Source organism: Nicrophorus vespilloides, unplaced genomic scaffold (genome assembly GCF_001412225.1).
Source record: "Nicrophorus vespilloides isolate i.1.1-1 unplaced genomic scaffold, Nicve_v1.0, whole genome shotgun sequence".
Classification (NCBI taxonomy): Eukaryota; Metazoa; Arthropoda; class Insecta; order Coleoptera; family Silphidae; genus Nicrophorus; species Nicrophorus vespilloides.
The window spans coordinates 1-20835 of NW_017095642.1; the positions used below are offsets into that span (position 1 = coordinate 1).

At 28.8% G+C, this 20835-nt stretch overlaps 6 protein-coding genes and 1 pseudogene across 7 annotated transcripts; all 7 read left to right on the forward strand.

The window, feature by feature from the left end:
- Nucleotides 1–284: 284 nt before the first annotated feature.
- LOC108558771 (alpha-tocopherol transfer protein-like) lies at nt 285–1306 on the forward strand (the record flags this gene model as incomplete). Its single annotated transcript, XM_017915791.1, is given in 5 exon segments — nt 285–441; nt 510–753; nt 814–924; nt 976–1078; nt 1144–1306. Coding segments are annotated over 5 exon segments (764 nt in total), but the record flags the coding sequence as incomplete, so codon positions are not given.
- A 1233-nt stretch (nt 1307–2539) lies between these two features.
- LOC108558690 (alpha-tocopherol transfer protein-like) lies at nt 2540–6067 on the forward strand. Its single transcript, XM_017915683.1, has 8 exons — nt 2540–2640; nt 2722–3034; nt 3087–3330; nt 3388–3498; nt 3556–3658; nt 3718–3857; nt 5737–5833; nt 5899–6067. The coding sequence occupies exons 1-8, from the start codon at nt 2634–2636 to the stop codon at nt 6045–6047; spliced, it is 1164 nt and encodes a 387-aa protein (XP_017771172.1). The 5' UTR covers nt 2540–2633; the 3' UTR covers nt 6048–6067.
- A 1522-nt stretch (nt 6068–7589) lies between these two features.
- Nucleotides 7590–9065, forward strand: LOC108558783 (alpha-tocopherol transfer protein-like). The gene is made up of 6 exons (XM_017915818.1): nt 7590–7653; nt 7894–8206; nt 8259–8502; nt 8578–8688; nt 8743–8845; nt 8898–9065. Exons 1-6 carry the CDS (start codon nt 7647–7649, stop codon nt 9044–9046), a joined length of 927 nt encoding a protein of 308 aa, XP_017771307.1. The 5' UTR covers nt 7590–7646; the 3' UTR covers nt 9047–9065.
- A 1749-nt stretch (nt 9066–10814) lies between these two features.
- On the forward strand, nt 10815–12143 carry LOC108558699 (alpha-tocopherol transfer protein-like). Its single transcript, XM_017915697.1, has 6 exons — nt 10815–10821; nt 10989–11301; nt 11354–11597; nt 11673–11783; nt 11838–11940; nt 11995–12143. Exons 1-6 carry the CDS (start codon nt 10815–10817, stop codon nt 12141–12143), a joined length of 927 nt encoding a protein of 308 aa, XP_017771186.1.
- An 840-nt stretch (nt 12144–12983) lies between these two features.
- Nucleotides 12984–20268, forward strand: LOC108558707. The gene is made up of 16 exons (XM_017915708.1): nt 12984–13060; nt 13234–13546; nt 13608–13851; nt 13905–14015; nt 14070–14172; nt 14235–14382; nt 14837–15018; nt 16379–16691; nt 16743–16983; nt 17037–17147; nt 17201–17303; nt 17362–17501; nt 19353–19475; nt 19531–19641; nt 19699–19801; nt 19859–20268. The coding sequence occupies exons 1-16, from the start codon at nt 13054–13056 to the stop codon at nt 20005–20007; spliced, it is 2502 nt and encodes an 833-aa protein (XP_017771197.1). The 5' UTR covers nt 12984–13053; the 3' UTR covers nt 20008–20268.
- On the forward strand, nt 16239–17586 carry LOC108558733 (alpha-tocopherol transfer protein-like). Of its 2 annotated transcripts, none has more exons than XM_017915751.1 (6): nt 16239–16273; nt 16356–16691; nt 16743–16983; nt 17037–17147; nt 17201–17303; nt 17362–17586. In XM_017915751.1, the coding sequence occupies exons 2-6, from the start codon at nt 16507–16509 to the stop codon at nt 17508–17510; spliced, it is 789 nt and encodes a 262-aa protein (XP_017771240.1). In that variant the 5' UTR covers nt 16239–16273; nt 16356–16506; the 3' UTR covers nt 17511–17586. The 2 variants fall into 2 exon arrangements, with proteins under 2 accessions (XP_017771240.1, XP_017771231.1); XM_017915742.1 differs by having other exon boundaries at nt 16242–16273; nt 16379–16691.
- Nucleotides 18792–19384, forward strand: LOC108558746 (annotated as a pseudogene).
- Nucleotides 20269–20835: the final 567 nt, after the last annotated feature.

Consider the following 20835-nt stretch of genomic DNA (forward strand, 5'->3'; position numbering starts at 1 on the left):
AAATTTTGAACACGAAATACAGCCAAACGGCTAAAATATATCGATACTTGCTACATGCCCCAAACATTCAGCTTTCATATGCATCTTTTGGATTCATTCTAGTTTTCGAATAAATCAATGAAATGTAAAAACACTGATTTTTCGAGCATTTTTTCTTAATTACAAACATCATTTACCTTATTTTCTTCAGAAAAAATATATATTGAAGAAATTCTACTAGAAGCTAATTAGAAACATAAACTAATTGCGTTTTGGTGAATTTAATATGATATGGTTTATTTTAGCTGATCGTCAGATAATATCCTTCCTGGTGATGAACAAATTTTCGATCGAAAAGACTAAAGAAAAACTGGAACTAAACTATTCCATAAAATCTTTGATACCGGAGTTCTACAAGTTTCCCGTTTCTCATACTGATTTCCTGAAAGATGTCAATTGCAAGTAAGTGCATCAAAGGGATTTTCTACCACATATTTTGAATGGAATGTTATTGTTGTTTTTTTCCCCAGCACTTTGGTGTATCTTCCGAAGCTCAACAAGAATCTGAACAGGGTTGTCATTTGGAAACCTGATATACCGGAGGATTTTAACGTGAACACTTTGTTCTCTACTTTGCTGCAGCTTTTGGAGCTGAAGAGTATCTTGGATTTCAGCAATTCCGATGAGTACATGTGCGATATGAGCAATTTGTCTTTGTCACTGGTTTCCAAGATTGGACCGATGGATATTAAGAAAATGCTCACCATTTTAGAGGTGTAAATTTAAAATTGAAAATTTTTAGTATTGATATTAATTTTAATCTTGATTCCGCAGAAAGTCTACTCGAATAGAATTGCTGCCATCCATTACGTGAATATACCTTCTTATGCGATGACTTTGATTAACTTGGTTAAAGTCACTTTGAAGCCGAAAATCCGTGATAGAGTAAATAAATAAATCATTGATATATCTATTAAGTAATTATTTTTCTTTTAGATTGTTTTACACAAGAACAACGAAAGTTTGCTAGATTATTACTCCAAGGATATTTTGCCTAAAGATTTGGGTGGTGATTCTAAATCGTTGGCTGAGCTTAAAGGTAAATTCATTTTTTTCTTTCTTTATGTTAGTGCTATATTTGATTATTATTGATCTTTTTTTCAGAGGATTTTAAGCAACTTTTGTTGGATAATCAAGAGTATTTGAAGAAAGTTCAATCTGCCAGAGTTAACGAGGTTCTGCGACCGGCCAAACTCTGCAACGACGATATTCTTGGTTTCCATGGCAATTTCAGGAAACTGCAAGTAGATTAGATTTGTATTTATACAAAAAAAAAAAATATTTAAGTTTAAAATTTGAAAGATTATTATTGTTTCTAATAAATGTATAATGTTAACTCTATTCTATATGTTTCGTATGTGCAGCAATATATCCCATAGTGCGGTTTCGATTAGTGCGGATTTTCTATAATATGCTTTGAAAATTTCACTACAAAAGTAAAGTTTAGATTCCTTATAATTTTTCATAATAAATGTTGAATTTGTCACTCTATAAAAACCAATAATTTTCGAAGTTTTAATTATTTATTATAATTAATTTGTAAATATAAAATATTTAACTTTTTAAATTCTTTCCAATTGGAAATAAAAAATATTCAATATAATTGATTGTTTATTTTTCATATTGAACAATTTGTTCAATGTTTCACAATAACTAAGTCATATTTTCGCATTAATTGCCTCAATGTTTGATCAATTTATTATTACCCATATTCAGTACATTCAATGCAATTACTGCCATCATAAACATATAAATCATTGCTATAAAAATAGACTCGACTTTGTTCAAAACGATACAAAAATGATTAATTACAATTAAATTTGAGTTCTAATGTCTCTATTACATTATATAAAAGTTAATTTATTTTTATGTCCTATAATTTTATTCACAATCTGTTCATATAATGGATAATCTTTCCTGGTGGTTAGTTACCATTATGATAATTTGATTATTTTAATTTGTTGGTTGGATGTTGTCACTATTTCCTTTGACTGTGAATCTGCTGCTATCCTTAACACTGTCATTGTCCATCGACTTTCCTGAAGGTCTACATGCTGAACCTCATTCATTTGACTGTCCATCTGTGATGAACGATGGCCCTATTGCTGCAAGCATTGAGAGGGCTCACAAAGGGCCTGGCTTGACCAGGATTCGAACCAGCGCCCACGAAATCGTGGGTAGGGCGACTTAACCATTCGTTAAAATTAAAGTTAAAGTTAAAATTTGATTTAATGCATACTTCATATTGTATCACTTTTAGACTCATTTGCACATTGACTTTTTAATGTAAAAATCTTTTTTTTGTGCGAAAAAAGAAACAATATTTTCATTGTTTTCAATTATTTTAATTATTATATGTAAAAAAAAATCTTATGACTTTATCAGACTGAAATTATAAATAAACTTGTATAATTATCATGTTTATGTTCAATTCATGCAATTTGCAAATCGAATAGTGACGAGCGCATGAGTGAGATTCTCTTTTGCATTTGTATATAAGAACTTATTGCATTTGCATACAATTTCATTATGAAAACTTGAGACGTAAACATCAATACAAAGTTTGATAAATACAGTTTAGAGAAATTGACGAAATGGATCGTAAGTAGTCAAATTTTGTGTAAAATTTAATAAAATTGGATTTTGTTATTAAGATGTGTGTTTATGTTTGTTTGTCTTTAGTTGATCTAAAATGTAAAACACCTATGCTTTTCTACACGGACGAAGAGCTGAATAGTATACTGAAGATCCGTGGTAAAACTTTGGATCAAGTATCAGAAGATGTTAAGATCATCAAGGAATGGTTGAAGTTGCAGCCTCACTTACCTCTGCATCCCAGCGACAGGCAAATCGTGTGTTTCCTGGTGATGAACAAATTTTTTATAGAGAAAACTAAAGAGAAAATTGATATGAATTACACGATTAAAGGATTAATGCCGGAATTCTACACTAAACCACCGTCTCATCCGGATATCCAGAAAACCATGAGCCATTTGTGAGTTTACGTGAAACTTTAATAACTAATATTTATTTCATCTTCGTTTTAGTACTTACGGATTAATGCCTAAATTGACGAAGAAATTCAACAGAATTTACGTGTGTCGTTTAGAAAATGCGGATGATGTAATCCTGACGGATTCGTATACTTATCTATGCACGCTTTTTGAGATTAGGACAATCTTGGATTTCAGCAATTCGGACGAATACATCTTCGATTTAAGTTATTATCCATTAAGCATGCTCACTAAAGTCAATCCTATGGACATGAAACGAGTGGTCACCGTTATTGAAGCAAGTTTTCTTTGCAGAATGGAACAAATAATCTTATAAAACTCTATCTAATTACAGAAAGTTAATTCCAACCGAATGGCCGGTATTCATTTCATAAACATGCCAGGTTACGCTGAAAATCTGATAAATTTGATCAAATCAATGCTGAAACCGAAGATTCGGGAAAGGGTAAATGATTTGCGTGTTTCAATTTCTAATTTATTTATTGTTATAATTAACTTTCAGGTGAATTTCCACAAAGGTTACAAATCGTTGCTTGAGTTTTTTGATGAAGATCGACTTCCTAAAGAATTCGGAGGAAGTGGGCCGACTATACCGGAAGTTAGAGGTTTTGAAATCGTTACGAACTTTCCAATTAAATGATAATTGCTGGTATTTTTTTTTTAGAAAATATGAGGAAATTATGTTTGGAACATGATGAGTATATCAAGAAAATTTTTAATGCCAAAGTGAACGAATCTCTGAGACCAAGCAAACTCGTCAATGATGATATATTGGGTTACCATGGCAACTTTAAGAAACTGCAAGTCGATTGATTCGTATTCGATTTCAGTTTCATTTCAAATTAATTTAAAATTGTATATTTTGAGATAATATTGTTTTTTTTTAATGGTACAAATATGTTGTGTTATGTGCGATATATCATAAATAAATGCACCTAAGAGGGAAGTTGGAAATTCTTGGGAACGTAATAAAAGTATAATAACTACACTTTAGGGATTCTACAGAAAGTAATCATTTTTAATGCTAGACAATCATTCATTTTTTATGAACATAATTTACAATCGAAACAAGAAACTTTTGGAATATTTTTCGATTACTATGATTTTCACGAAATTTAAGTTTTTATTATCTATTTTAAAATGATAGTGAATACTAAAATCATTCTAGAAAATGTTTTTCTGTAAACGAGTATTGATTGCACTTAAAAAAACATATTTTCCTTAAATATAAAACATGTATAATAAATTGGTCAATTATTTCATGTTTTGATTTACATAAATATTACAAAAACAGCATTTGAATAACACATTTATTTTTCTTTGTATAACTAAACTTTACCTGTACGTAAATGCTTTACTAATAATTTGGTAACAGCTACAGTTTATTCAATTTACTAAAATCAATTGTTTTTAATATTTTTTTTATTCTTTCATAAAATTGAATACTAATGATTAAATTATTTCAATTTTAAATTATTATTATTAACTATACTCAAACAAATTTCATCATGATTTTGAAAATAATCAATTATTTATCTAAATATAGATTCAACTTTGTACTTTCTACATAATTTGTTATCGTTTAATAACAAATTTTGTGCATGTAATTTCTTTTTTTTCTTCTCAATCCTTAATTAAATTATTTAAACGAAAAAGCTGAATATAATTAAAATATTGATGTTTTTTTTCTAATAAATTGTGATGATAATAGTAACACTTTGCAAGTGTTGTTAATGATTTGTTTTTTTGCAAATTTTACTGCATAATTCGAATACGTATGAACACGTGAGCGAAATTATCTTCTGCAATTAACATATTCAAAGTTTGGATTAATTATTCGCATATAATTACTATGAAACATAATAATTTTCATTTGTATTTTCTTCTGTTTATAAAAGATAACAAAATAAATCGTAATTATTGTCATTTTCTTTAATAATTCATATATTTTTATTAAATCAGTATATTTTCTTGAATTAGCAAATGTAATATTTGCGTGCAATTATGTGAAAGTTAAGATTAAAATTATAAATAAACTTGAATCATTATTCTGTTAATAGCGATTGATGCATTATGCAATTACAATACAAATGAGCGAATTAGCGAGTTTTTTTTCATTTGTATATAAGAACTTATTGCATCATTCATTCGTATAAGTGAAACGCATATGTTTGTTTACAAATTCGATGAATCCTCATTCAGTTTATTGCAGTTCACAGAATGGAGCGTAAGTAGTAACATTTGCTATAAAATTTATAGACTTTTTTATGATTGTAAATTCTACAATTATATTTTTTCTTCAGTCGGCCTGAAATGTAAAACACCTATACTATTCTACGCGGATGACGAGTATCTTGAAAGTCCGTGGTAAAACTTTGGAGCAACTACCAGAAGATGTAAAGATCATCAAGGAATGGTTGAAGACGCAGCCTCACTTACCTCTGCATCCCACAGTCAGACAAATCGTATGTTTTTGGTGATGAACAAGTTTTCTATATAGAGAACCAAAGAGAAGCTTGATTCCAATTACACAATCAATTCTACAATAGTCATAAACATGCGCTGAAAAATCTGATAAATCTCATCAAATCACTGCTGAAACCGAAGATTTGGAAAAGGGTAAATTATTTGCGTGTTTCAATTACTAATTTATTTATTGTTATAATTAACTTTCAGGTGAATTTTCATAAAGGTTACGAAACGTTGCTTGAGTTTTTTTGATGAAGATCGACTTCCTATAGAATTTGGAGGAAGTGGGCCGACTATACCGGAAGTTAGAGGTTTGAAAGCGTTACGAACTTTTCAATTAAATGATAATTGTAATTGATAATTGGTATTCTTTTAGAAAATTTGAGGAAATTATGTTTGGAAAATGACGAATATATTAAGAAAATCTTCAATGCCAAAGTGGACGAATCTCTGAGACCAAGAAAACTCATCAACGATGATATCTTGGGTTACCATGGCAACTTTAAGAAACTACTAGTCGATTGATTCGTATTAGATGAATATATACAATTTATTATTTTTGGTTGTTCATAATATTGAAACTTTCATAAATTAGTGTCAGTTTCTTTTCAAATTAATAAAATTTCTATATTTTGATATAATATTGTTTGTATTATGGCGCAAATATGAATAGTCTTAGTATTGTTATGTGCGATGTATGGTAAATAAATGCACTTAATTGTGAAGTTGGAAATACTTGTGAAGCTAATAACAGAATAATAAGTACACTTTAGTAGGGATTCAGTAATCATTTTTAATGCGGAATCATTAACTTTTTATTAACAGAATTTACAGTTAAAACAAGAAATTTTGTTATATAAGAAAAAGAGTATATTTATAATAAAACTACAATAGATTCAAAATGTTACATTTTTCTTTTATTATTATTTTTTACTTTCTATTGTATTTCTACCATTGCTGTGATTAATAGCTTTCATTAATTATTTAAGAATTAATATTAATTAATCTAATTAGAAATTGTAGTTAACGAAAGAATGACAATGTGAATAGTACAGTTTATCAAAATTTAACTACAATTGAACGATTATAATTTTAGAAATAATAAAAGATTTAAAAGTTTGAAGTAAAATTAACTAAAAAACTCAACGAGAATTGATATTGTTTTTTATTTTAATTTGGTTAATACATTGTATCAAAATTATGTATTACTATTTAATAATTATCACATAAACAAGTTATAAAAATGGAAACAAAAACTTGATTATTAATGACAAATGCTGTGTATGGTCAATTATCGACTATACAGTGTGGCCCAATTGAACAGCAACTTTTCAGAACGCTGTATTATTTTTATTTGAAATTGGATTTGATTGAAACACAAACAAAAAGTGTTTGTAAACAATTATATTTTTCGAATTCATTTAAAGTTTTTCGCCTATAGCGAGAATTATAGCTCTGAGTTGGTCGACGCTGCACGAATGTGAACTTGCGGAATCTTCCTACATTCACGAAGAAGGGCTTTCTTGAACACTAATACTCTACTAATACTAATACCGAGAAGTCGAACGGATTTGCATCTTCTAAGTAAATTCAGTCATTTTGTTTGATCATTTCGTGCAAGCGCAACAGCTCCTTCGTTCTATCGAGCCTAGTTTTTTTTAACATCGGTGAAATTTTCTCTTTTTTGGAACTTGCGAGGCTTCACTTTGAGTTCGAATTTGAGTATTTGATGCACGAGTAACCATTATATTTCCAAAAAACAGAATTGTAAATACTTGTAAATCAGCTATCATTAGACGAAATATGGACACAGAATTGCTATAGGTTCGAAAGTTAAAGCAGTTTTAAGTTGGTTGCAGTTCAATTGGGCCACCCTGTATATGTAGATAGAAAAATGGATGTAATGGATATTGGATGTAAAAATAAGTTTTATAGTTTTGTTGTTATTACATTGTGAATCTAGACATATTTATATTCAAGTGACGCATGAGTAATTATTCAGCTAAAATTTCTATATAAGAGCATTAAAATTGGTCATTTGTATAAAACTAGTGAAGTGTTTGACAATTTGTTAAGATCTGTAAAAATTGGTTATTTTTTGTAAATAAATTGAATCAAATAATAATGAAACGTAAGTATATATTGGTTTATCGAAAAAAGAATGAAAGAAAATGATATTTTTGTATTAACTATTTTTGAACTTACAAACATGAAATTTACAATTTCTTTATATCTTTTCTCACTCAATATCAATTTACTAACAAATTAATTATCATTAAACCAGTTGTTAAATTACGTAAGTAACACTATTGTGACAAATTATAGCTTTGTTTTTTTTATTCAATCTTTAATTAATTGTTTTTTTTTTAAGTTGATTTGAAGTGCAAAACACCTTTGTTATTGTACACGGACGAAGAGTTTAAAAGCATCTTGAAAATCCGTGGTAAAACTTTGGAGCAACTACCAGAAGATGTTGATATTATCAAGAAATGGTTGAAGACTCAGCCTCATTTACCTTTGCTTCCCACAGATAGACAAATCGTGTGTTTTCTGGTGATGAATAAGTTTTCTATAGAGAGAACCAAAGAGAAGATTGATTGCAATTACACAATCAAAGCATTAATACCAGATTTTTTTACAAAACCGCCTTCACATCCAGATATTCAGAAAGCCATAGGCGTCTTGTAGGTTTACGTAAAGCTTTAAAAGAAATAATAAATAATTTGATTAATTTAGTTCTTACGGAATATTGCCAAAATTGAGCAAGAACTTGAACAGAATTTACGTGGGACGTCTGGAAAACGCCGAAGATTTAAACGTAACTAATACGTACAGTTACTTGTGCATGCTTTTCGAAATGAGGACTTACTGCGATTTCAGCAATTCAGATGAGTACATCTACGATTTTAGTTATTTTCCAATGAGCGCGCTTACAAAGTTCAATCCTATGGATATCAAACGACTACTTTCAGTTATTGAAGTAAGTTTTAGACAATTTCCTAAAAACATATTTTTTCTTTTATAATAACTCTATTTAATGCAAATCTTGTTCCAGAAAATTTATTCAAATCGTATGGCTGCAATCCATTACATAAATTTACCAGCTTACGCTCAAACGTTAATAAGTTTGATCAAATCGTTGCTTAAGCCGAAAATTCGTGAAAGAGTAAATTACAAAAGTTTTGTGTATCAATTAAAATAATTACACTAACATTTTCAGTTTCACGTTCATAACAGTTACGAGTCTTTGCGTGAGTTTTTCGATGATGATCAGATTCCTCAGGAATGGGGTGGAAGTGGACAAACATTTGCTGAACTTAGAGGTTTGCAATTCAAATCAATAATGAATTAAAGTAAGTTTTTTTGTTTCTATAGAAAATATGCGAAAATTATGTTTGGAATATGATGGATGCATCAAGGAAACCTACAGCGCTAAAGTGGACGAATCTCTGAGACCAAACAAATTGATCAATGATGACGTATTGGGTTACCATGGTAACTTTAAGAAACTTCAAGTTGATTGATTCAAATAGCTGAAATGGTTTTGGGTTTATTATTTCTTAAGTTGTTTTCATTTATTAATTGTTTTCTCTTGAAAATTCAACTTTTTCAAACTTTATAAAAAAAAATCGCTATTAATGAATGATCGAATAAAATAAATATTTTTGTTAATAAGTTCATTACGTCAGTTATTTCATACACCACTTTTTTTTTCATTATATTGAAATAAATATAAAGAAACTTTACTAGTACTGAACTGATTTGGTAACAGTTTGGTAACAGCTACAGTTTATTCAATTTAGAAGAAAAATTAATAGTAAGTATTAGTATTTTGTTTATATAAATTTTAATTTAAAAAATTCTTCGGTATGAATCTTCAACTAAATTGATGGACAATGATAGTGTTAAGGATAGCAGCAGATTCACAGTGAATTGACAAATAAAAAATCATCATAATGGTAACTATCCACCGAGAAAAGATTACTTACCTAATGTCAACCGAGATCTTAAATTTACTCAATATTCACATTGATGAACAGATTGTAAATAAAACATTACAGGACATAAAAAAATATATATTTAAATTTTAATATATATTTATTTAAAAAGAAATTAACTACAAAAAATTGACAATGTGAATAATATGTTTTGCCAAAATTTAACTACAATTAAATGATCATACTTATCGAAATAATAAAGATATTCAAAAGTTTGAAGTAAAATTAACCAATAAACTCAACGAGAATTGATATTGTTTTTTTGTTTTCAATATTTGGTTAATAAATTGTATTAAAATTAATTATTCCCATTTAATAATTATTACATAAACAAGTTATGAAAATGAAAACAAAAACTTGATTATTAATATTGAAAATAAAACGTTGTGAATAGTCAATTGATTATACAGTGTGACCCTATTGAACAGAAAGTTTTCAGAACGCTGTATTTTTGTTATTTGAAATTGGATTTGATTGAACCACAAGCAAAAAATTTTGGTAAACAATTATATTTTTCGAATTCATTTAAATTTTTCAATATGGCCGCCTATAACGCCAACTATAGCTCTGAGTTGGTCGACAAGAGAGTCACACGCTGCACGAATGTTAACCTGCGGATTCTTCCGCCATTCACGAAGAAAAGCTTTTTTGAACACTAAGTATTTTTTAGTGCTGAAATTTTCCTATAAAATTCCCCATACTGAGAAGGCGAACGGATTTGCATCTGGCCAATGAAATGAAGTTTGGAACGTTGACTTTCAGCAATTGTTGGTTTTCGTGTGCTTTGTGTGATGTTGCAGAATCTTCTTGAAACGTCCACTCTTTTTGACTGAAATGTTTAGTTGTCCACAGCTTCAGAGCACCTTCCAAAACTTTTTCGTAGTAGACATACATAGAAACCTTTGACGCCACAGTATGAAAACACCAATGGATAGCTTCTAAACAGTAAAATATGCTATCATTAGGCGAAATATGGACACAGAATTGCCAAAGGTTCGAAAGTTATAGCAGTTTTAAGTTGGTTGCAGTTCAATTGGGACACCCTGTAGATATAAATGTGGATATAAAAATGGATGTAAAAAGATTTATAGTTTTGTTGTTATTATATTGTGAATCTCGACATAATTATATTTGAGTGACGCATGAGCATTTATTTTTTCAGCTAGTATGTCTATATAAGAGCATTAAAATTGGTCATTTGTATAAAGCTAGTGAAGTGATTGACAATTTGTTAATATCGGTAAAAATTGGTTATATTTTGTTATAGTTTATAAATAAATTGAAGATAATAATAATGGAACGTAAGTCTACAATGGTTTATCAAATTACTTTTGATTAAATATTCAATGTCATTATATCTTTTTTTTACTCATTTATCAGTTTACTAATAATTTAATAATGTTGTTTATTATTTATGTGAACATTAAACCAGTTGTTAAATGTTTTTAATTAATTATTATTTTTTAAGTTGATTTGAAGTGCAAAACACCTTTGTTATTCTATACGGACGAGGAGTTTAAAAACATCTTGAAAATCCGTGGAAAAACTTTGGAGCAATTACCAGAAGATGTTGATATTATCAAGAAATGGTTGAAGACTCAGTCTCATTTACCTATGCTTCCCACAGATAGACAAATCGTGTGTTTTTTGGTGATGAACAAATTTTCTATAGAGAGAACTAAAGAGAAGATTGATTGTATTTACACTATGAAAGGATTAATGCCAGAATTCTTTACAAAACCGCCTTCTCATCCAGATATTCAGAAGGCCATAGGCGTCTAGTAGGTTTACGTAAAGCTTTAAAAGAAATAATTAATAATTTGATTAATTTAGTTCTTACGGAATATTGCCAAAATTGAACAAGAACTTGAACAGAATTTACGTGGGACGTCTGGAAAACGCCGAAGATTTAAACGTAACTAATACGTATAGTTATTTGTGCATGCTTTTCGAAATCAGGACTTACTGCGATTTCAGCAATTCAGATGAGTACATCTACGATTTTAGTTATTTTCCAATGAGCGCGCTTACAAAGTTCAATCCTATGGATATCAAACGACTACTTTCAGTTATTGAAGTAAGTTTTAGAGGATTTCCTGAAAAAATATTTTTTCTTTTATAATAACTCAATTTAATACAAATCTTTTTTCAGAAAATTTATTCAAATCGTATGGCTGCAATTCATTACATAAATTTACCAGCTTACGCTCATACCTTAATAAGTTTGATCAAATCGTTGCTTAAGCCGAAGATTCGTGAAAGAGTAAATTACAAAAGTTGTATGTATTAATTAAAATAATTACACTAACATTTTCAGTTTCACGTTCATAACGGTTACGAGTCTTTGCGTGAGTTTTTCGATGATGATCAGATTCCTCAGGAATGGGGTGGAAGTGGACAAACTTTTGCTGAACTTAGAGGTTTGTGATTCAAATTAATAAAGAATTAAAGTAAGTTTTTTTTTGTTTCTATAGAAAATATGAGAAAATTATGTTTGGAATATGATGGATGCATCAAGGAAACCTACAGCGCTAAAGTGGACGAATCTCTGAGACCAAACAAATTGATCAATGATGACGTATTGGGTTACCATGGTAACTTTAAGAAACTTCAAGTTGATTGATTCAAATATCAGAAATGGTTTTGGGTTTATTATTGTTTTTATTTATTAATTGTTTACATTTTAAAATTCAACTTTTTCAAACTTTATAAAAAAAATCGATATTAAGTAAAATAAATATTTTTGTTAATAAGTTACTTCATTACCTCAATTATTTCATGTTTCGATTTGCTTTGCACAAATATCGTATGAAAACCACTTTTTTTTTTCATTAAATGGAAATAAATATAAAGAAACTTTACTAGTACTGAACTGATTTGGTAACAGTTTGGTAACAGCCACAGTTTATTCAATTTAGAAGGAAAATTAATAGTAAGAATTAGCAGTAAGAAAAAAATCTTTATTCTTTCGGAAAATTTAATATTTCCTAATTTATGATTAGAATTGTTGAAATATTTAAATTATAAAGAAATTTATTATTATTACTGACAGTATTTAATACATTTGATAATGGTTTTGAAAATAAACAATTCTTTACCTAAAAATAGATTCGACATTATACTTAAACGATAACAAAACTTGTCCAATTAATTTTATTTTCGTGTTCTCAAGCCTTAATTATATTATTTAAACGATAAAGCTAAATATACTTAGAATGAATCTAATTCATATTTTTTTTTAAATAAATTGGATTGATAACAGTGAAACCTTCTTCAGTTTATATAGGACTTTTATCAATTATCAATTTGCGTGTATTTATGTGGTCATTCAGATTAAAATTATAATAAAATCTTGAATAATTATACTGTTAATTTGCTGTATTATGCAATTAGAATACAAATGAGCGCATGAGCGAGTTTCTCTTTTACATTTGAATATAAGAGCTTATTGCATCATTCATTGGTATACTTAAAACGCAGATGTTTGTTTACAAATTTGATCATTCCTCGTTCAGTTTATCACAGTTAACAGAATGGAGCGTAAGTATAAAAAAATTCTATAAAATTTAATTATTGGGATTTACAAATTATTAATTTAATTATTAGAAATTAATCACTTATGCCAACATAATGAACATTTAGTATGTAATTTTATTTCATCAACTTTTTTATGAATGTAATTTGAAATTTCTGCAATTATATTTTTTCTTCAGTCGACCTGAAATGTAAAACACCTATACTATTCTACACGGACGACGAGTTGAAGAGTATCCTGAAGATCCGTGGTAAAACTTTGGAGCAACTACCAGAAGATGTTAAGATCATCAAAGAATGGTTGAAGACGCAGCCTCATTTACCTCTGCATCCGACAGACAGACAAATCGTATGTTTTTTGGTGATGAACAAGTTTTCTATAGAGAGAACCAAAGAGAAGCTTGATTCCAATTACACAATCAAAGCATTAATACCGGAATTCTACAGTAAAATCCCATCGCATCCGGATATAAAAAAAATCATGAGCAGCGCGTGAGTATAGGCAACGTCTTAAACACTTTACTAAATATTAATTTATTATTATTTTTTTAAGTACGTTCGGTTACATGCCTAAATTGAGTAGGAATTTGAACCGAATGATTGTGGGTCGTTTGATAAACCCAGACAATTTCAACACAACAGATTTATTCAGTTTTCTGTGCATTCTTTACGAGATCAGATCAATCAGCGATTTCAGCGATTCCGACGAATTCCTCTACGATTTTACTTATTGTCCTATAAGCGTGATTTCTAAGTTTAGTCTTATGGATTCTAAACGTATACTCACAATTATTGAAGTAACTTTAAGTCAATTTCCTTGTAACACATACTTTAACTATTTCGATTACAGAAAGTATACTCCAATCGTCTTGCCTCCATTCACTACATAAACGTTCCAGCTTATGCGGAATCTGTAATAAATATGGTCAAATCACTTCTTAAACCGAAGATTCGAGAAAGAGTAAATGATTTTCGGATTTTATAAACAAGTTGCTTATTGAAAATTAATTTTCAGTTGCATATTCATAAAGGTTACGAGTCGTTGCGTAAGTATTTTGATGAAGATCAGCTGCCTAAGGAATGGGGTGGAAGTGGACCAAGTTTGACAGAAATCGAAGGTTTAATATTAACTTTTAACAATTCGTTAAATTTAACATATTTTTTTTTGTATTTATTGCAGACAATATGGGCGCTCTATGTTCGGAAAATGAAGAATACGTCAAGAAAATGTTTAACGCCAGAGTGGACGAATCTCTGCGACCGACCAAACTGGTAAACGATGATTTCTTGGGTTACCATGGTAACTTTAAGAAACTTCAAGTCGATTGATTCGCATTATTTTTAACTAACATATTTTATTTATAGAAATGTAATTATTTTTTATATAATATAATATAAAATAATTAGTGTATTTCGTTATGAATCGTGACTCTTGAATATTTCTAATTAATTATTTTTTTTTTGCAAATAAAACAGTTGTATTTTGCGTAGTTTCTTTAATTGCAATGAAAAATTATAAAGTAAAAAAAATTATTAATCATTGATTATATTTAATTTTCATCCTTTTGTAATTTCTCAACATAATTTCCATTTATTTTAATACATTTCTTAAATTAGTAGAGCTACCTTTCAAAAAAATTCCTCAAAATTGGCTTTTTGGAGCTTCTCAAGTTCGACATTAACTGCAATAATGATCCGGAGAGTAAGAAATTTTTGGTCGTGGACCCAATCGTGCGGATTTCTTGGTGCAGCCCAAGTGATGACTTAATATTCTCGACACAGCCATGGTATTCAAGCCCAGTTCATCACCTATCATTTCCTATATCATTCTTGGATCTTCGTCAATTTTTACCTTCACCAAGGCTACATTTGTGTCGTCGGTGAAATATTTCGGGCGACCATCACGAGATTCGTCCTCAACAGAAAAACTCCCGGTTTGGAATCTTCAAAACCACTTGGAAATGGTCATAAGTGATGATGCATTCACTCCATATGCATTTTGGCATTCCTCGAAAATGTGCATAGGCTTGAGTTGACGTCGAAATCTGTAGAGAATGACAAAACAATTTTTTGCAGTGTTGGTGGTGGAATTTCTTTCAACCTTACATCACTAATCTTGCATTTTCTTCCATCCATTCTTACCGATCTTCTTGAAATTTGGCATGAAATATCGTTAGACTTTAAAATTGAGAAACACCTTTTGTTTTTTTTTTGAAACAAATGTATTAACACCAACTAAGCCAACTTTTGTTAGACCCCACGTAGAAGATTTTTTTCAGATATTGAAATTAAAGATTCTGTTATTTTTTGTATAAGAAATATTGAGTTTTTTCAATTATAACTTATTCAATTTTGTTCTATGACCTTTTGTCATCTTTCAGGCAATTTCATGATTCCACTGGTCCTTATCAGCAGAAAACACTGAACCAAGTGCGATTTCAGGTCATTATAATTAGTGAAAGTTTTACCATTCAAAGAGTTTTGCAAACTTCGAAATAAATGGTAATCTGTTGGTTCAAGGTCAGGACTATTACTCCAACGACATTACTCCAGTTATCAAAGATGTGTAAGGATTTGCATTGTTTTGGTGGAACACGATTTGCCAATTCTGGCAATTTTTATTTGATTACTGCCTACAGTTTTTTTAATTGTTGACAATAAATACGTGAAATGATAGTTTGATTCCTTGGATAAAACTTTGTACCTTTGTACTAAATTGATAGCATGATCATTTTGAAGTAATTCAGTTTTCGATTTGGTTTGTGCTTCTCAATTACGCTTGAATCATTATAATTTTTGATTGATGTTTTTGTAGACGATCTATTTTTCATTAATAATGACGATTTTTTTAAACAAAAGTGACGTTTTCATTGCGACATTGCAAATATTTAGACATTTAAGTGACTTTCTTGATAGTCTTCGAGTGAAAATTCTCTAAAACGGATTTTGTTTTGTGATCAAATAAACTTATTTTTTGTGAAATGCGCATTTTTATACGAGTTCAAATATCGATGCATTTAATTCACTATAATTATTATGTCATTCATATTTCAAAAACATGTATAATAAATTTGTTACAATTATAGAAACAGCGCATGAGCACTAATTATTTACTTATGTATATAAACGAGAAAGTAAAAATATGAGTTGTACATATTGACAATAAGTATATATTTGATTTCATAAGTTTTTCACTTATAATCAAGAAAATAATGGACCGTAAGTATTTGATATAACTTAGTTTTAACAACGTTTCCATATGTTATTTTCATATTTTTTACATAATTTATCAATAATATAGATTTCGTTAATTGATTTTTTAAGTTGACTTGAAGTGTAAAACTCCTATCCTATCGTATAGTGATGATGAGTTTAAGCAGATTCTGGAGATTCGTGGAAAAACTTTGGAGCAACTACCAGAAGATGTTAACATCATAAAGGAATGGCTGAAGATGCAGCCGCATTTACCCATGCATCCGACGGACAGACAAATCGTCTGTTTCTTAATAATGAACAAATTCTCGATTGAAAGAACGAAAGAAAAAATTGATGCCAATTACACTATCAAAGGATTGATGCCGGAATTGTTCAGCAAATCACCGTTACATCCGGACGTCCAAAAAACGATCTCCTTAGTGTAAGAATACTGAAAATAAATCAATCAAATGAATGAATGATCTGTTATTAGTTCTTGCGGATTTATGCCTAAATTGAATAAGAAATTGAACAGAGTTTACGTGTGCCGGTTAGAAAGTACAGATGTTGTCCTGTTGGATGGGTACAATTACTTTTGCTCGTTTTTGGAGATGAAAACAATCTGCGATTTCAGCGATTCCGATGAATACATCTTCGATTTTAGTTATTTTCCGATGAAAATGGTCACGAAATTCAATCCCATGGATTTTAAACGAGTGCTCACTTTAGTTGAAGTAAGTTTCGTTTTTTTTTTAAACAAATATAAACTTATTAACTTCAATTTCAGAAAGTTTACTCGAATCGTATTGCTGGCCTTCATTACGTAAATATTCCATCTTATGCTGAAGCTATGATAAATTTGATTATATCGTTCTTGAAACCGAAGATTCGAGAAAGAGTAATTCAAAAATTTTGTGTATTTTTATAATCATTTTTTTGATTAACTTTCAGGTGCGCATCCATAAAAGCCTCGAGACTTTGGGTGAGTTTTTCGAGAAGGATCAAATTCCTAAAGAGTTCGGTGGAACTGGAATATCGTTGTCGGAAATTTGTGGTTCGATAATTATTATATTAAATTCAATTCGTTTCATTTACATTGATTTTATTTGCAGATAATATGAACGTTTTATCTAAGGAATACGATGAATACATCAAGGAATCCAATAATGCAAGAGTGGACGAATCTTTGAGACCGACCAAACTCATCAACGATGATTTCTTGGGTTACCATGGAAACTTTAAGAAACTTCAAGTCGATTGATTCGCATCACTTATTATTTTTTTTTTTAAATTTCATTTACAGCATTATTTCTATGACTACTGTAAAATATAAATAACTGAGGGAAAATTGTATAAACTATGATTTTTCAATTTTCTAATAATTTGTTACGTTTAAATTATGTTGTTTTTTTCAATTATAACATTAATTTAACAATTATTCAAATTCAAATTTTCTATCGTATTTTCATATAAATTCAAGAAAAATTCCAATTAAAACATAAATAACAACTTCAAAATAGGCGATATATTTTTTTAAAATTTTTCAATAAATGAAAAAAAAGTGAAATTATTAAAACAAATTATTATGTAGAAAAACATATTTACTGATTCGATCGTTAAATAAGAATAAATAAGATTGATAGCTTTTGTAATTGACCTTGATGTATAAACAAAAATGTCGAATCATGTTTTAACTTTAAAATGTTACAAATCCACAAAACTTCATTGATAATGATGAATTCAATAATTTAGTTTTCAATGATATCAAAGAAAACAATATTTAATAAAGGGACGATTTTCCACCAATCTTCTCAATTTTGAATTATAGCAAAATGGATAAAATCACAGCAATTTGCTACATTCACCATACATCCAACTTTCGTACGCATCTGTTGTATCCATTCAATCTATTATAGTTCCAAAGAAATCACTAAAATGTGAAAACAGTGCTTTTAAGACTGATCATTTTTCATTTACAATCAAATGGAAGCAATCTGTGAATACTCCCTATATTCGCCAAACATCCAGCTTTCATATGCATCTTTTGTATCCATCAAATCTATTATAGTTCTATAGAAAATCAATAAAATGCGAAAACACTGTTTTTTAGCGATACTTTTTTTTTCTTCTCTTTGCACACGAATTACAATCAATTGATTGATCTCTTGTTGACACACCCTCTAGATTCAATAAATTTCTTTAATTAGTATCAATACTTCTAAACAAATTTAATGCAATATAAATAAACTTCAATTTTATCACAAAATGGAATAATTTATTGTAGTTTTCTTATTAATTTGATTAGTTTATAACATTAACTAAAAAATAATAAACAAACATTCATAGTTAAATTATAAGAATTTTTAATTAAACAAATATTATGAAAATCAAACTTAATCTGAATAATTTTTTATTAATTTTACTTATTACATCAAGATGAACTCATTTGATTTTTAACTCATGAGCAAGATAAGTGAGGTTCAACGATTAAATGTTATTAAAATCTATATATATATATAATGTGCTTTTTTTGCAAATATGTGTTTATTTCAACTTTAGACTTCAAATAGGAATGTTGGACAAAGAAAATTCGAAATGAGTTGTAAGTATACATAAAATTTACTAATTTTTTAACAAATTTGCATTGTGCATTTTTTTTAAATAATTAATTCTTTAATTTGTTGAAGTTTTGCAATGCAAAAGCCAGAATATGTTTTACACGGAAGAGGACGTAAACAAGATTCTTAAGCTTCACGGAATGAAAGTGGAGCAGGTTGTTGAATAGGTTAAGATTATGAAGGTTTGGTTGAAGACGCAGCCGCACTTACCTTTGGATCCGAGCGATAGGCAAATTGCGTATTTTTTATTAATGAACACATTTTCTATAGAAAACACTAAAGTGAAGTTGGATATGAATTACACTATTAAGGGATTAGTGCCGGATTATTATAGTAAGACACCGTCACATCCGGATATACAAAAAGCTTTGAAATCATTGTGAGTTTATGATTATTCAATAAACTTGTTAAATTTGTCTCAACTTTTTTTTTTTTTTAATTTCAGTAATGGGGGATCATTATGAATCGCGTGATCGTCTGGCGAGCTAAAAACTTTGGTAGACTTCAACAATGCTGATGAATTCATATTTGACTTATCCTATTATCCTCTGTCGGTGGTCAAAAAGTATAATCCGATGGATCTAAAACGCATGTTTACCATTATAGAAGTAAGAATTATCTAATTATATAAGTAATTCAAATAAAACAATATTTTTTTTGCAGAAAGTTTACTCAAGTCGCATAAGCGCTTTTCATTTTGTAAAGTTGCCGTCATATGCTGAACCTCTACTAAAATTAGCTTTAATGTTTATGAAGCCAAAAATTCGGGAAAGAGTAATGATCTTAATGAAATAAAACAACTCAATACATTAATTAAGATTGTGTTTTAAGGTGTTTTTCCATGATAATTATGAGAGTTTGCACAAACTTTTCGACGTGGATCAACTTCCCAAAGAGTTGGGTGGAAATGGATGCACTTTTGAAGAAATTCACGGTAAAATTATAAATATTCGAGTTGAAATTCTTGAAATATATCAATTTTTTTTTGTAGAGCAATCAAAGAATTTGTTGATGCAATACGAAGAACATCTGAAACATGTTCTCAATGCCAGAGTCAACGAAGATCTGAGACCGAGCAAATTAATCAATGATGATGTGTTGGGTTTCCATGGAAACTTCAGACAATTGCAAGTCGATTGATTGCATCATCCGCACAACAGTTTAATGAAAAGAAAAATTTGTCAACTTTAACATATAATTAAAATATATTTGATGTTTGATTATTTAATTTAAATATTTAAAAACGAGTCCTTGAAATAAATCTCGAAGTTCAAGGATTCACATCGTATTTACGAAAAACAGAAAATATTTATAGGATATTCAAATGAGGCAATACTACCATTATTCAAATCATTAATAATAAATAATAACAATAAAATCTTCATAATTTATTCTCCAAAATACACACACAAAAATGTAACAAATAGTTTTATTTTTATAATTGTATAAATGTGAGAAGCAACAAAATATGGAGATTAATTTTATGTGTATTTTTATTGCAGCAATAAATATTTATATTTTATTGAACGTTTTGATTGTTTGTTTTATTTACAATAATTCAGGTCTAATTTAGTAATCAAATTATTCATATTCAAACCATAAAAAAAAAACTACGAATTATTTTTGAAATAAGACGATTTTTTTTTTAAATTATAAAAAAAATACTTATATTTTCAATTTCTGTTAGTTTCTTCAAATTCGGTTTTACCTATTTGTAAAAGATTGTTTGTTTTAATTGATGACTATTTTATGAAAGTCTTTAGTAATGGAGTAAATGAAGATTTGCTGATTTTCAATAATCTTTCAGTGAAACTAGAATTTTATTTTTTCTAAAGGAGAGGAAACCTTACATAGAGATCACGGGTGGAATCGTGATACTGTTTGATTCTTAACGCACTAAAACCTCTCCACTTCTTCATAAGCATGCAGGTCCGTTGTTTTGGCATGTCTTCTATAGATGTCCACTAT